The 14,899-nt window shown below is 57.0% G+C and overlaps 3 protein-coding genes across 5 annotated transcripts; 1 reads left to right on the forward strand and 2 right to left on the reverse strand.

Annotated features, from left to right (window-relative positions):
- Positions 1-317: 317 nt before the first annotated feature.
- On the forward strand, positions 318-4,513 carry LOC105699438 (periodic tryptophan protein 2 homolog). Of its 2 annotated transcripts, none has more exons than XM_023434204.1 (16): positions 318-343; positions 447-491; positions 561-673; positions 753-847; positions 936-1,064; positions 1,163-1,433; positions 1,520-1,701; positions 1,809-2,031; positions 2,116-2,620; positions 2,691-3,028; positions 3,103-3,250; positions 3,315-3,492; positions 3,566-3,709; positions 3,770-3,844; positions 3,966-4,185; positions 4,295-4,513. In XM_023434204.1, the coding sequence occupies exons 2-16, from the start codon at positions 474-476 to the stop codon at positions 4,494-4,496; spliced, it is 2,841 nt and encodes a 946-aa protein (XP_023289972.1). In that variant the 5' UTR covers positions 318-343; positions 447-473; the 3' UTR covers positions 4,497-4,513. The 2 variants fall into 2 exon arrangements, with proteins under 2 accessions (XP_023289972.1, XP_012279845.1); XM_012424422.2 differs by having other exon boundaries at positions 343-372.
- LOC105699441 (V-type proton ATPase 16 kDa proteolipid subunit) lies at positions 4,487-7,567 on the reverse strand. The gene is made up of 3 exons (XM_012424425.2): positions 7,009-7,567; positions 6,434-6,623; positions 4,487-6,372 (listed from the first exon to the last, which is right to left on the reverse strand). Exons 1-3 carry the CDS (start codon positions 7,091-7,093, stop codon positions 6,168-6,170), a joined length of 480 nt encoding a protein of 159 aa, XP_012279848.1. The 5' UTR covers positions 7,094-7,567; the 3' UTR covers positions 4,487-6,167.
- Positions 7,568-7,818: 251 nt separating this feature from the next.
- Positions 7,819-13,898, reverse strand: LOC105699439 (eukaryotic translation initiation factor 4 gamma 2). 2 transcript variants are annotated; one of them, XM_012424424.2, is made up of 9 exons: positions 13,805-13,898; positions 13,415-13,631; positions 12,818-13,347; positions 12,243-12,736; positions 12,035-12,172; positions 11,570-11,956; positions 10,983-11,485; positions 10,619-10,924; positions 7,819-10,535 (listed from the first exon to the last, which is right to left on the reverse strand). In XM_012424424.2, the coding sequence occupies exons 3-9, from the start codon at positions 13,306-13,308 to the stop codon at positions 10,467-10,469; spliced, it is 2,388 nt and encodes a 795-aa protein (XP_012279847.1). In that variant the 5' UTR covers positions 13,309-13,347; positions 13,415-13,631; positions 13,805-13,898; the 3' UTR covers positions 7,819-10,466. The 2 variants fall into 2 exon arrangements, with proteins under 2 accessions (XP_012279847.1, XP_012279846.1); XM_012424423.1 differs by lacking the exon at positions 13,805-13,898 and having other exon boundaries at positions 13,415-13,798.
- Positions 13,899-14,899: the final 1,001 nt, after the last annotated feature.

Genomic DNA, 14,899 nt, shown 5'->3' on the forward strand with positions numbered 1-14,899 from the left:
ATCGCACGATCCTGCCCGTGAGCAATCTCCCAACTCATCTCTGATAAATACAGACGGTGGAGATTTAGTAAATGTGACGAAAATGTGGAACACTTGATATAAAGTCAAAATTTCATTAGCGCCTCATCGCTCCGTCGATTGTCGAGGTAGCGCTAATAAAACAATGACCTATGATGTTGAAACGCGTATCTTCCATGATATCATGTTTGAAAAAGTGTTACCGTTGCGAGTGAATAAGCCGGCCACATTCGTCACTGAGGGCAGCACAGGTTCACTGCGCCTCTCTTTTTGTGAGCAAGAGCCCGATCGGTTTTTCTTGATTTGTGTGGCACCGTATGGAATGGTATGGAACGGTACGCCGAGTGGGAACACGTACGATTGTAACTGTATCAAAGTTCGTCAATTCCCTTTAATGTAACGTAACATTATCAATTATTTTCATTTAGGTACTTTGAAAGGCAACGTTAATCAAAATGAGGTTTGCTTACCAGGTGAGAACTTGTGGCACGCTATCTTTGTTACAGGCGTGTATAACTTTAACGTTGTGTACTTTGTTACAGTTCAGTAATTTACTAAGTACCGTGTATCACGAAGGGAATCTAATTTTCTCATCCGATGGAGACTCGGTCATCAGCCCTGTTGGTAACCGCATCACGATATGCGATCTTAAGAGGTAAATTTTATTGGACATATCGCCTCTGTATAAAATGTTTGATATGATTTTTCATCTGTACATGTCCGCATTTTTCTAGGAATAAGTCAATGACGCTTCCCGTGGAAAGCAGATACGATTACACAGCGATAGATCTTTCTCCTAATGGATATACTCTGATCGCGATTAACGAGGGTAATGCTGCTAAAGTAACGGCATAAGATGTGTACATTCTATTTTTGGTTTTAATTAAAACAACACATTTCTTTGTCCAATGTTTCAGAGGGTGTTGCACAAGTAATTAATATGTTAAGTCTATTGACCATACACAAGTACGAATTTGATAAAAGAGTCGCGTTTGTAAAATTTTCTCCAAATGGGAAACATTTTGCAGTGGGCAAAGGGAGCAACGGTTGGTCGATCATAATTTTCATTAACTTTCACTGGATTATGATATTTGTGCTATAACAAACTTTTAACTTGAACGTTAAATACATTTTCCTATTTCAGTATTCGTTTTTAAGGCACCGGGGATAGAGACCGGTGAATTCTATTCGTTCGTCATGGAGAAAGTTTTACGTAGATCCAGCAACGACGTAACTTGTATCAGTTGGTCTTTCGATTCAAAATTGTTAGCAGTTGGGTCGAAAGATTCTTTGATACAGTTGTACAGCCTCGAGAGATTTAAAAATTTTAAAATGTATACTCTTGGCAGTCACTCCGACTCCGTCGTGGGATGTTTCTTTGAAGCGAATAGTTACGATATTTTTACTACGAGTAGGTACGTCATTTGTACTTTGTTACATTTCTTCCATCGTGTTGGTCCATAAGCTCGATTAGCTACAACTACAATGCTTTTTCCTCCAGGAACGGACATCTTTGCGTGTGGGAATGTAACATGGATCCGAACGAGCTAGTGTCGTTTCAACCACCGGTTAAGAAAAGCAAAAGGAATACGGAGAGTGACGCCGAAGACAACGTGGACCTCGACAGGGCGATCGAACAACCGAATAACAAGACGAGACCGAACGTTCGGTCCAGCTCAGCGCGTAATCGCCTTTAGCTCGTATTCTCGCTCGCGATACTTGGTCGAATTATTAGACTAGCCTTTACGCCTCGAATATATCTATAACGATTGCGATCTCGATTTTTGTAGAAAAAGCCGTGATCTTCAGAGGAAAATTAGGGAGAAGAGAACGGTTTCACTACAAACGATTGGCAAGGCATTATCTGGCCGACGAGGTCCGCAAAGACGCCAAGGATGCCGTTCTCACGGCGGCGACGTATCACGCGGCGACTCGCATCTTCGTGGCGGGATTTAGCAACGGGGCGTTCTCTTTATACGAAATGCCCGAAGTCAACGCGATCCATTCCCTGAGGTAAGACGACGGTCCCGTTCCGGTTGGATCGAACCGGCCGCGGTGACCAGCGGTAACCAGCGGTAACGTCAGCCTGCCCGACAGCATCGCGAACCAGCGGATCTCGTCTATCGCGATCAATTCGAGCGGCGACTGGATAGCGCTGGGCTGTTCCAAGTTGGGCCAACTCCTGGTATGGGAATGGCAGAGCGAGACTTACGTGATGAAGCAGCAGGGCCACGGCGGGGCCATCCACTGTCTGGCGTACAGCCCCGACGGCCGGTACGTCGTCACCGGCGGGGACGACGGGAAGGTCAAGCTGTGGAACACGGCGAGCGGGTTTTGCACGGTCACCTTCGACGAGCACTCCGCCACCGTTTCCGGGGTCCTCTTTAGCAGGAACCGGAAATTCGTCGCGTCCGCGTCGTTGGACGGCACCGTCAGGGCTTACGATCTGGCCCGGTACCGAAACTTCCGGACCCTGACGTCGCCTCGACCGGTCCAGTTCTCCTGCGTGGCGCTCGACGCCAGCGACGAGTTCCTCGCGGCCGGCGGCCAGGACGTCTTCGACGTCTACTTGTGGAGCGTCAAAGTGGGCTCGCTCTTGGAGGTAACGCGTCCGACCGGTCCGATGCGCGCGACCCGACTGACCGCGCTGACGCCTCGTCGACTGTCGGCAGGTCCTCAGCGGCCACGAGGGGCCGGTCTCGTCTCTGGCGTTCAGCCCGAGCTCGGCCAGCGCGACGCTGGCCTCCGTCTCCTGGGACGGGACCCTCAAGCTGTGGAGCGCCATCGAGAGCGGCCTGGTCCACGAGACCGTTCGACTGACCGCGGACGGCCTGTGCGTCGCCTTCCGGCCGGACGGCCAGGAGCTCGCGGTCGCCACTCTCGACGGGCAGATCTCCTTCTTCGACCGCAGGACCTCGGACCAGACCGGCGCCATCGAGGGTCGGCAGGACCTGGGCGGCGGCAGGGCCGACGCCGACCTCGTCACGGCTCGGCAGAGCTCGGAGGGCAAGTACGTACCTCTCGTTACGCCGGGAAACCCTCCGGAACGATTCGCGACGCTCCTCGCTGACGCTCCTCTTCCAGGGCCTTCACCACCCTGTGTTACACCGCGGACGGGGCCTGCGTGCTGGCGGCCGGAAGCTCCAAGAACGTCTGCATCTACGACGTCCGGACGAGCATCCTTCTCAAGAGGTTCGAGATCACGCGGAACAGGTCCTTCGCCGCCGTCGACGTTAGTTTCCCCCGTTCGATGTCGTCTATCCTCGAGCCCGCTACATCCTCTCTCCGTTCCGTAGGATTTCGTCAACAGGAGGAACATGACGGAGTTTGGAAACCTGAATCTGGTGGAGGGACGCGAGGAGACCGAAGGCGGAACCGTCACCCTGAGACTCCCTGGGGTTAGACGCGGCGATATGGCTAGCAGGAGCGCCAAGCCGGAAGTTAGAGTCTTCAGCCTGCAGTTCTCCCCTACGGGTTAGTTCTTTCACCTTGGTCCGGAATCGGAGGTAGGCTAAATGAGGGTCGACTGGGAAACCGTTTTCTCCAGGGCAAGCTTGGGCGGCCGCGACGACGGAAGGCCTGATGATTTACTCCTTGGACGCGAATTTGGTCTTTGACCCGTTTCTCCTTGGACTCGACGTCACTACGGACGCCGTGAGGGAAACTCTCCGCAAAGGCGACTTGACTCAAGGTAATCGCGTCCACGTCCTTCTCCCCGACTTCCCGATACCGATCTTCCGTTCTTTTGTAGCCTTGATGATGGCTCTGAAACTCAACGAGACCGAGCTGATCCAACGAGTCGTAGAAAGCGTCCCCCATGACTCCGGTAAGTAACGCAAAGTAACGCTAAGTAATGGGAACGGATACCGCGACTGTCGAACGCGACCGCGCAACCTTTCCAAAATACGTACTATCGCCCGATATACCGTGTACGCGTTATCTTTCAGTTGCGTTGACGGTTAGGAATTTACCGGAAGTATACATCGAGAGGGTACTGAAACACGTCGCCTTCGTTCTGGAGTCGACGCGGCACGTACACTTTTACTTGATTTGGATCGAAGCAATTTTAACCAGCCACGGACACAGATTCAACTCGGCGCTCCAGCTGCCGACTCTGCTGGCGATTCGGAAGAACGTGCAGCGCAAGTACGACGATCTCAACAAAATGTTAGTGTAGATCTACTTTTCTCTTACCTTTGCCCGTGTCCCCCGGGGAACGGAACGCTCCGCCCTCCTAGCCATCGCCGCGGTACCAAAGGTATTCCTTGCGTTGCAGATGCGACTTCAACCGATACACCTTGAGGTTTCTGAACGACGTCGGAAAGGTATTAATCGCAAAAGTTCCTACCGAGGACGAGGAGGGGATCGCCGAATCCACGGACGACGAGAACGAGGGAGACGTGGAAATGGACTCCGACCGATGCCATTCGGACGTATCGACCGAAGACGCGGAAGCAGGACGCACGACTCCAAATTAAATTTTTATTAAACACTGTGTTGTGGTTCTTCTCCGTAACATCGAGGACGAATCGTTACATAAATAATTATCGACCGTTATCACTTTCAGCGCTCAACAACGAATCCTACTGGTAACACTGGAAGAGTCGCGGAGGGGAGGGGTTGGTGGGTGTGGTGTGTCGAGGCCCAGGAAGATCTGCCAACCGGTGTGCTTTCTTCTTTCTTACCTTCTTTCCTTCCTCCCTCCCTCCCTCCCTCCCTCCCTCCCTCCCGCCCGTCCTCTAGCGCGCTCGCACCTTTCTCACTCTTCCGTATTACCCGCGCGAGATTATCGTACTCGATAACGGCTAGCTTAGAATCTGGTCCGGAGTCGCGTCTTCTCTGGCGTGCCAAGCGATTCGGTTTGTCGGTGCGTGGTTCGGGCCAAGCCGTTCGACCGGAGCCCCCCTCGAGGGGGGATCGGGACCGGGATCGAGGAACGATAGGAATCGTTTCCTTTGCGCAACTTTATCGGACACGATGGAAGTATCCCGATCGATCTCCTCTCGGGTGGCGCGCCCTCGCTCGGCAGACGGACGGACGGACGAACGGAGAGGCAGAGAGAAAGAAGGAGAGAAGCTCGAGTCCTCGCGTCTTCGGATTCCGATCGGGGTAAAACGGCCGAGCGAGGCCGGACGGGACCGACCACCAGCTCCCACGGGCGATCGGTCGGTCGGCGGTTCTTCGGGACGAGTCGAACTCCCGGCAAAATGATTATCGTTGGCGCCGTTTTGCCCCGATCTTCGTTTCCCGCCTACTAGGGCGCGAAAAGAAAAGCGAGACTGCCCGTTCGTTCGGGTGGCTCTCTCGTTCGTCGTCCGGCCGAGAGAGGCGCTCCTGCTCGCTCGGTGCCGAGACGAACGTTGTATGGAATGTACAAATTCTATATATATATATATATACATGTGCATGTATATATATTGTGTTCACCTTGTCATCGTCGTCATCGTCGTCATCGTCGTTGTCTTCGTCGTCTTCGTCGTCGTCGTCGTCGTCGTCGTCGCAATTTCCCGGAAATCATTCCGCGAGGGTGTCCTCCCCTTCGCCCCGCCATTCCCGCCCGCGAAAAATGCAGAAAGCCCCTCCAACCACCGGAGAGAGAGAGAGCGTCCATCTCGAAGAAGCCGGTGTAGGCCCGTCACCGTGTTCTCCGAAAGAAAGTGGAAAAAAAAAAGGACTTGTCGGCGGCAACCTCGCGGTCCACCTCGAACCGACGACTCGCAACGAATGCCAAAACCCGGCCGGCCGTCTCGCCTCTTTCCTCCCGCGGAGAAGCGCGAGACCCGCTTCTCCCCGGAAGATCGCGACGCGGTCCCCTTATGTTTACATATATATATATATATATACTTTGATATATATTCGTACACATCGCTAAATCTCTCGTTCTCCGATTCTCTCTCTCTCGCCTTCTGCGATCGTTACGCGCTATTATGGTGTATATAGATCGGTGGCACCGCGTCTCTCTCCTCGCGGAGGCCGGCCCGGAGTCCGTCGAGGACGACGCGTCCGCTCCCGCGGCTTCCTCTACCCGGTGACCGCCGAATCCCGGACGTCCGTCTCGCGGATGGTCGGGGGAGCGTCTCGGCGTCGTCCGCTCCTGGGCATCCTCCCGGGCGTCCCTGCGGCGAGGGTCGCGGGGCGCGGCCGGGGCTTTACTTCGTGTAAAGGTAGATGGCCACGATGAGCCCGTAGAGGCCGAGCACCTCGGCGAAGATCAGGATGAGGATCATGCCGACGAAGAGGCGTGGCTGCTGGGCAGTTCCCCGGACGCCGGCATCCCCGACGATGCCGATGGCGAAGCCCGCCGCCAGTCCGGAGAATCCGACCGCCAAGCCGGCTCCGAGGTGGATGAAGCCCCTGGAACGGGAACCGGAGCCGGTAAAACCCGCGCATATCTCCTCCGACCGAGGATACTCACTTGAACAGGCTGTACTTGGACGGCTCCTCGAGGGCGCCCGCGATGAGGACGGCCACCACCAGGCCGTAGATGGCGATGATGCCCGCCATCACGACGGGGATGATCGACTTCATGATGAGCTCCGGCCTCATGACCGACATGGCGGCGATGCCGGTGCCGGACTTGGCGGTGCCGTAGGCCGCGCCCAGCGCTGCGGGAAAGAACCATTTCCTCCTTATTCGCTCCGACCCGGCGCAGGGCCCCGTCGAGGGTCGCATCGGAGTCGTCCGCTCGGCCGATCGATCGCCCGGGGGACGGGGAGAGGGACCCGACCGCCCCCTCCGGGGTCCGGTCCTCGAGGGTAGCTTCGAGGGCGGCCTCGAGGGCGGCCTCGAGAGCGGCCTCGAGAGCGGCCTCGAGGGCGGCCTCGAGGGCGGCCCCGAGGAGGGCCGATCGGTGCCAACATGGCGGCGCGACAACGGGCCTACGAGACAAGATGGCGGCCCGAGGTCGCGCGCTCGGGCGTCGTTCGGGCGTCGCTCGGGCGTCGCTGACTTCCGCCGGCTTCCGCTTCCGGATCGAGGAAGGGAACTCACCGGAGAATATGATGGCCGAGGCGGCGCCCATGACGCCGAAGAACGGTCCGTAGACGGGGTTTTCCTCCGACAGCGTGGAAGGCATCTCGCGGCTGGCGGCTCGAGGTGGGTCGAGGGCTGCTGGCTCGCGGCTATTTACAGCGGCTGTTACAGCGCGGGGCGGGAGACGAGCGGGCGGCTCGGGGATGGCAGCGACTGCGAGCTCTCTCGGTCCGTCGGCGTCGGTCGTCGCGCGACCAGGGGCGACCCTCGGCTGGAGCACTCACTTCACTAAACTAGCGAGCCCTGTCAAGTGGGAGAGGTAGCGCCGAGCCTGCCGTGCGGTGCCCGCGGTCATGTGACGAGTGAGCTGGAGTGAGCGGAGGCGAGCGCCCGAGCACGGGCCAGGACCGTGGCGGCCGAGAGGGGGTGGACCGGCGCGGTGCGGCGCGGTGCGGCGCGGTGCCTCCGACGCCCATTGGCCCGCGCTCGGCCTATCCGAGCCCGCGCCGTCGCCCCTGTCGCGCACTCTCGTTGGCTCCGAGGCGCGCCCAACCGCGTGACCCTTCCGACTTTCCAACGAGCGCGTGACTGCGCGTGACCGCGCGCAACCAGGCGATTTTCCTCTCGCCCGGGGATGCCCGGGGAGAAGCGTTTACCGACGAGAGATAACGTCGCCTCGCGTTAAAAAACGGGCCAAGGGGCAACGAGATCGGTTCCGCTCGCTTCTTCTTAAAAGCGAGGATTCGGTCTCAACGACGGGAAGAACCCAATCCCCCGTCCCGATTCCGAGCTCCGACTATTGCGGGGGAATGATTCAGCACAGGCGTGTCCTTGCGTTTTTATTACATAATTCCGTGCCTACGGAGAGTCCTTTGCGAAGAGATAACAAAATTCCTCCCGTCGCCTTCTCGTCCCGGATCTCTAGCCTATATTCTGCGGTAAGAGGTCGATCGATCGATCCCGTCCTTGCCTCGCGAGCCAGAGGGAAACGGAAGTAAAGCAAGCCGGAGGAAACTCGAGACTTACTTATTTCTATGACGGGGAGATTCGGTCGATCCGGTCGATCCGGTCCGCGCGCGGACGTTAACTCTTCGTTAACTCTTCGTTAATCGATCGCGGGGCAAAAGATGCAAACGTCGGCGTGGTGGGAGGATTCCATCGTAGGGGAAGCCAAAGAGAAGCCTCGGATACTCGCTTTGAACTTTTGCCGGATTTCTATCTAGTTCTCGGTCGAAACGGTTTCTTACGGACGCTCGGCCCAGTGTCTGGAAAAAACGTTCCCGGGTAAGGCGAAACTCGAGAGAAACGGTTTGGCTCAACGGAGGATCGAGGACTGTCGAGGGCGCGAGACCAGTCGAACCGAAGGAAAGGCGCAGGGAAAGCCTGGAGAGGGCTGAACCATTCGACGGAGGGAAGTATGTACACGCAGAAAGATATATATATATATATATATATATATATGTGTGTGTATATCAATGATCGAGAGTATACACCCAGGATGGTCGGCCTGTAATAAATCACACCAAGGCATATATTTATCCATAACGTTCTGCGGTTCTAGTTGCGTCAGCTAAAAGACCTCGCTACGTTCTTTACGGTTTATAGTGGATGGTGACGTCGGTTGCTGGTTGTGATATATATATATATAAATAACGTTAGAATCGATTAAACCGAGAGCACGCTCAATAGGGACAGCAATTGGATTCGAGAAAATGGCGATTCGATCGTCCTCGACCGTTTTCCCTTCTTTTTTTCCTCCACGTAAGAAAAAAAAAATGTTAAACGTACATATACATACATAACACACACACATATATATATATATATAAAATCCTCTAGACGACGGTGATGATAACGATAATGATAATCAATGGTAATGGTAATAGTAATAGTAAAGGTGTAGTAGCAGCAGTAGTAGTGTAGTAGTAGTAGTAGCAGCAGTAGCAGCAGCAGCAGCAGCAGCAGCAGCAGCAGCAGCAGCAGCAGCAGCAGTAGTAGTAGTAGTAGTAATAACAATAATAATGATATTAATATTAATTAATAGTGATTCCTCGTAATAAATGTAAAAGCTGATACACAGAGATACAACGAGCGTTTCGCTCTCGCGGCCGCGGGAAAAAAGACTTACAAAACGTGGCACATGCACAATACTAGACCAAAAAATTGGACGACACGAATCTCGCTCGCTCTCTCCCCCTTTCGCGTCCGCGTCATCCACTCTTCCCCCGCTTTCTCCTTTCTTTCCGGCTCGATCTTTCGGTCGGTTGGTCGCCGGTGGTTGCTTTCGAGACGCGCGCGATTCCTCTTCCCCGCCCCGCGTGGCGAGCCTCTTCCCTCCACTTCTCTTCCGTATCCCGTCTCGTCTCGTCTCGTCTCGTCTCTTATCCTTAGAAATCTATGTAATGTAATTTCAGTTATCTAAAATTCTTGAAACTCGCCGGGCTCCTCACCCGTTGCATCCCGGTTGCACTTCGGCTGCACCTGTCGTCAGAAGTGGGCTATTTGCTTGAGTTTTGTATGACGCCTGTTTATGCTTCGTTTCAGTTTCTCTCCCCCTCCAACCTGGACACGTTGGTCGCTTTCCTGATTTCGGCGTGTGAACGTTTTCCTTCTTCTAGCAGCCGATCGTGTCGTTTGGCGGAAACGTATGCGTGGGAATTCTCCCCCTGCGCCTCCGGGACGACGCGAAGACGGCCTTCCGGGCGACCAACGGAAACCCGCGCTCGGATGTTCCCACGTTAACGGAGAACGAGCGTCTTACCTTCCGAAAGCATCTGATTTTAGGAGCAACACAGGTGGCGCGAGATCTCGAAAAGAAAATGACGTATACGTTCGAACGAAAATCCGAAGGTACCGCTCGTTCAGTCGCAGGTTTCCACGATCGCTCCGCAATCTCCTCCATAGTTATACCAACTAACGCTAACCCGATTAACTATCGCGCTCCAGAAATTCGTCGTTGTCGCTTCTTTGTCTTCCCTTCTCTCGAGCAACAAATTCCGGAAAGTAATTACACTTCGAAACTCCCTTCCCGTCTCCAAACGGCCCCTTTAATTCTTCCTACAAAGAAAAAGGCCCCCTCCCCCTCCTTTTTGGATCGTGGTTAATCATCCCCGAACGCTTGCTTCGCTTTCCGCGGCCTACCGATCGAGGGCTAATCTGCTACTATCGATAATTGTCGTTACTTCGGAGGCTGTACGTACGAGGTCCCCACCATCCCTCTTCGTTCGCTCCACGTTCTTGTTCCTGGTCTCGAGGAAGGTCCACTCCGCTCGTTCCCGAGGGAGTCCCGAAGGACGGTCGAGGTGGCTTCCCCGCCGGCCGGGCCGGAATCCTTCTTCTCGGTTCCACGGAACGAACGATCAAACCGATCGATGGTGTACGCGCGCGCGGATCTAGGGTGTGTGTGGGTAGTGTGTGGCTGTGGGTGTGTGTACCGCTTTCGGGGAAGGCGCCCCTCGCATCTTTCCCTCCCGCCTTTAATTATCGCCCTCGTCGTCTTCCTCCTCCGAGGAGGCGTTCTGCAGCCACGTCAGCCAGTTGTGAACCTGAGGGGAGAATCGAGCGTTAGTCGGTCAGAGGGCAGGGTGGAGGCGCGGAGGCGCGGAGGCGCCGAGGTCAAGGGGCCCACCTGGAAGAGGGCCTTGCCCTTGCCGGGGTACGCGTCGGTAATGTCTTCCTTCCACTTGACGTAGGCTTCCTCGTCGACGACCTCGAGCTCGTAGAGCTTCATGAACCAGCGCAGCAGCATGCCCTTCGGAAAGTTGTGCGAGAAGCAGAACGCTTGGAGAGTGTGAATGGCAGTAACCTGGGCATCGATGGTGGGCAGGAACGACTGGAGGACGCGCATGTACTTCTCGAGGAGCGCGCGTTCCTTGTCCTGCAAGGCCTTGTCCGGAATCTGAGTCGGGTCCACGTCGGGCGCCAGCGTCGACTCCTGGAAAAGGCGATTCGCGTTAGCGGTCGCGAGACGCCCTCGGCCGGTCGATTCGCACCTGCGTGATGTACTTGAGGAGGACCGTGGTGAGGGCGTTGATGAAACCGGTGTCGGAGTGATGCGAGGGTTCGAGTTTCTCCTTGATCCACTTGTAGAAGGCGGCGGGGCTCGGGTCGGCCTCGAGCTGCCTCCACATCTCACCCTGGATCCTGAGAAGCGGGTAGAGGAAGGTCAGCTCTCGGTCCTCGAGGATCTCGCCGAGCCGCTCCTTGGTCTTCTCGGCCTCCGGCAGCTGGCTCATCAGGTTGACCTTGCTCTCGTTGAAGATCTGCGTGACCCTGGCCTTGCCCTGGTTCTTGTGAAGCTGCTGCAGGGTCAGGAGGAAGAGCGGATGGTGCTGCCCGTTCTCCGTGACCGCCGCCAGGTCCGTCAGCTGCATCAGGTTGTCGACGATGGCCCGCGCCGTGAGGAAGGCCACGTGCGAAGCGATGCACGGCACAGCGCTCTCCTTCTCCGACATGCTCTCCAGCAGCTCCTTCCAGCCCTCGCTGAACTGCTGGCCTGCGAACCGATCGGACGAAACTCGTGAGTAAGCCGCTCCCAACGAGTCCGACTCGCTTTCTCTCTCTCTCTCTCTCGACTTACCGGTTACGGTGCTCTGCTTCTTCAGCTCGGCCACCAGCTTCGCGGCCAACTCCCGCTCGGGGTCCCCGAGGTCCAAGGTGTGCGAGTAGACGGTGAAGAGGGCGTGGCGCAGGAACCGCTCCGGGATCTTAAGCTCCTTAAAGGCCGTTGCCGCGTCCGGCACGTTGCCGTGTCCTTGCAGGTCGTCCATCAGGGCCGCCACCTTCTTCAGGATCTCCTCCTTGGTCGGACCCTTATCCTTCTTCTCCCTAGCCTTGTCGCGCTTGTCGAGGGTTCCCTGCTTGATCAGGATCGAGGAGGACGGCTCCTTGTGCAGTAGCGGCGGCGTCACCTTGAGGGTGGCAGCCCTCAGGAGCGGCGACTCCGCGTTGCGCCCTGGAAACAAGTCTGTCGACCGGACGATCGTCCGTTAACGTCCGTTAACGTCCGTTCAGGCGAGCGGGCGGGGTGGGAAAGGACAATTACCGTTGTTCAGAGGTAGGCTGGGGCTAATGTTGGTCTGCTTGAACATCATCGAGTTGGCCGAAGGCCTCAGGGACACCTCCTCGGCGTGGCCGATGAGCATCTTGGTCTTGTTGAAGCGAAGCTGTTCCTTGTTGCCGTCTGCAGGGAAAGATAACGAGTTAGGGGGCGTCAGGGGGCGTCAGGGGACGACGGGGAGAGACACACTCACTGTTGTAACCCTGCGGCGAGTTGTGCTGCTGCTGCTGTTGCTGTTGCTGCTGCTGCGCCGCCGGCGGCTGCTGCTGTTGCTGACCGTGGCCGTGCTTGCCTTGGTAGTTGTTTTGGTGCCGGTTCTGGTTCTGGTAGAATCCCGGCTGGCCACGCTGATGGTGGCGGCCGTAGCCGGGGCCCGAGTCGCGGGCCCCGGAGGGCGAGAACCCATTCGGGCTGTAGGGCGAGGGCATGCCGAACGAGGGAGCCGTCAGGGGAATGCTGCCGACCAGGTCGATGTCGAGGCCGCCGCGGGTCATCTTCCGGAGGAAGTCGGGTCCCAGCCGATCCTCTCTCGGCGGCCTGTGGTAGGCGTTCTCCCTGCCCCGAGGGGGCGGCTGCTCGTCCACGTCGTTCCGGATTTGATTCATCGGCATGGGCCCCTCGGTGCTGGTTGCTTTCCTCGGAATCCAGCGGTTTTCGCGCAGCTCGATGGTGTTGCGCAGCATGAACCTGCGTCGGGCGGCTGTCAGTCGGGAGGGCAAGGGTCGGGGGTCGGGGGTCAGGGTCGGGGGGTAGGGGGCCAGGACTCACCTGATACGTAGGGGTAGATCGGGGCTCTCGGCGAGCGACCTCATACGCTTAAAGTACTGATCCATGAGCAGGCAGCCCTTGTCCGTGTCGAGGGTGCGCCCGCAGGTGCGGATGATCTGGCACAGGCACTCGATGTCCTCGGCCAGGTCCCACCTGGATCGTCCTCGCTTGGTGTCCGGGAGGAGCTGCTGAATGCACCTGTGCAGGATCCCCTCCGACATGATCTCCAGTTTGCCGAGCTCGCCGATGAACTTGATGTTGCCCAGCATCTTGCGCTTGGCAAACTGCCGGCGCTCCTCGTCCTCCGGGCTGAGCTCATTCCGATTCTCGTAGGCCCGGTTGGCCTTGGACCTGTTCTCGAACTCGTCCCTGCACTTGTTGAGCAGCAGGAGCTTGAAGGTACTGTCGATGATCTGGCCGTCGATCGTCGGCTTCTGGGACTCAAAATTGGGTGCTTCGTCGGACAGCCGCTTGCACAGCTGTGCGTACATAGAACTGTACTTGGGCTCATCGAGTGCCTTGTCGAAGATCTGCAAACGGAACCGACCGGTCAGTCGACTAGCCCGTCGGCCTTCCGGGAGGTCAGGAGATACTCACCAGGAAAATGACACCTTTCAGAATCACATACGAGTTGAGCTCGACGTTGAGCAGGTCGTTGCTCAGCTTTGCGAATTTTTCCGGGGTGAGCTTGTTAAGAATGCCCCGCACCTTTCTGAAGATGAAATCATTTCGGCTTTCTGGGGTGAGCGCATCACGTCTAATAGTCGAAGGAGGGATCCAACGCTGCTCAGTGGATAGGGAGCGAATATCGTCCCTGGAAGGCATCGAATCTTTTAATTTCCAAACCTCGCCACGACTTCGGCCTTTGCTCGAGAGGCGGGGGAGAGAAGAGGAGCTGCCCCCCTCTTCGCGACGAGCTAACAAGGCGCTAATCGGCGCTAATCGGCGCTAATCGACGCTAATCGGCGCTAATCGATCGTTCCTGACCTTCCTCCCGAGACACGAGAAGCACCCCCCGATCCTGTGGGGTTGTCCGTTGTTGCGTGTGTTTTGACCCCCCGGATGACAAATCTCGGCGCACGGATCTCCGTCTAGGAAGCTGAAACATAAAACGTCCGTTAGACTCCGGCCGTCTCCCCGCTCGCGGTCGGACGGCCAACGACCGGCGCCTCCGTCACCTCTTCGGCGACTGCGCGCGGTCGGGTCAGGGCGTCGAGCGCTCGCCGAGCGTCCCTTCGATCGCCGGAGCGCCGCGACTCTGGCTCGGGCCTCGTCGGCGTCGCCCGTGAGTCACGCGGGGTGGCGCCAAGGTCGACTGACCGCCTTACCGACCCGAGACTCCTCTCTCCGCTTTACCGACCGCGATTCGACTCTGGACCCCGAAGACTCTCTTGGATATAGTGCTTCCACCGGTATGCACGCGGTCGCGTCAAACTGGAAACTCCGAGCAGTGCGAGCCTCGCGAGGACGGCCGACGAAGGGGAGTGGTATGCAGCGTCCCTCGTCCAATGTACCGAACTCCGTTTCTGGTCAACGTAATGTACACACGGATGCGCATACGTAAACGCGGCTAGTTTACCCGAAGCTCTCGTCTTCGAGATATTCGGCAAAGGGGATTTCGTCTAAATCCCATTATGGGAACTTCGACCGACCGCCCTCGAAGCTGCTAGAAATTCCGAGAGAAAACGCCACTCACCGATGGCGTCGCGGCCGCCGACCCTTCGGTCGTCGCGCGTCGTCGGACAAACGTCAAGGGAAAGCCACGGTGATTCGAGCCGAGCCGAGCCGAGCCGAACCGAATCGAATCAACTCGAGCCGAGCCGAACCGAGCCGAGCCGGGCCGGACCGAGGACGGAAGGAGAGAGGAGGCGGGGTGGGGCAGGGCGGCCGTTCGCTCCCGGGAAGAACCCTCGGCGTCCGCTCGCGGGAACGGCCCTCTCGAGGTAACCTACGCCCACGGAGCGTCCGACGCGAGACCCGATGATTTCGCAGGACCGAGACGGAAAATGCGAAAAGCGGAAACTGATATTCCAAGGACGCGGAGGATTCTGGAAAATTCGGCACGAGGCCGCGTCGCTCGGC

The sequence above is a fragment of the Orussus abietinus genome, unplaced genomic scaffold, assembly GCF_000612105.2.
Source record: "Orussus abietinus isolate OABI.00-Male unplaced genomic scaffold, Oabi_2.0 scaffold8, whole genome shotgun sequence".
Taxonomy (NCBI): Eukaryota; Metazoa; Arthropoda; class Insecta; order Hymenoptera; family Orussidae; genus Orussus; species Orussus abietinus.

Bases quoted from the DNA above. Each gene is read 5' to 3' on its own strand.
- LOC105699438 (XM_023434204.1), top strand. The intron at 3,029-3,102 runs GTACGTACCTCT...CTCCTCTTCCAG, and splicing joins CGGCAGAGCTCGGAGGGCAA to GGCCTTCACCACCCTGTGTT. The intron at 3,845-3,965 runs GTAAGTAACGCA...GTTATCTTTCAG, and splicing joins AAGCGTCCCCCATGACTCCG to TTGCGTTGACGGTTAGGAAT.
- LOC105699441 (XM_012424425.2), bottom strand. From the start codon at position 7,093: ATGCCTTCCACGCTGTCGGAGGAAAACCCCGTCTACGGACCGTTCTTC. The intron at 6,624-7,008 runs GTGAGTTCCCTT...TCTTTCCCGCAG, and splicing joins CTCGGCCATCATATTCTCCG to CGCTGGGCGCGGCCTACGGC. The intron at 6,373-6,433 runs GTGAGTATCCTC...TTCCCGTTCCAG, and splicing joins TCCAAGTACAGCCTGTTCAA to GGGCTTCATCCACCTCGGAG.
- LOC105699439 (XM_012424423.1), bottom strand. From the start codon at position 13,642: ATGCCTTCCAGGGACGATATTCGCTCCCTATCCACTGAGCAGCGTTGG. The intron at 11,957-12,034 runs GTAATTGTCCTT...TCCGGTCGACAG, and splicing joins CAGCCTACCTCTGAACAACG to ACTTGTTTCCAGGGCGCAAC. The intron at 10,925-10,982 runs GTGCGAATCGAC...CGCCTTTTCCAG, and splicing joins TCCTCAAGTACATCACGCAG to GAGTCGACGCTGGCGCCCGA.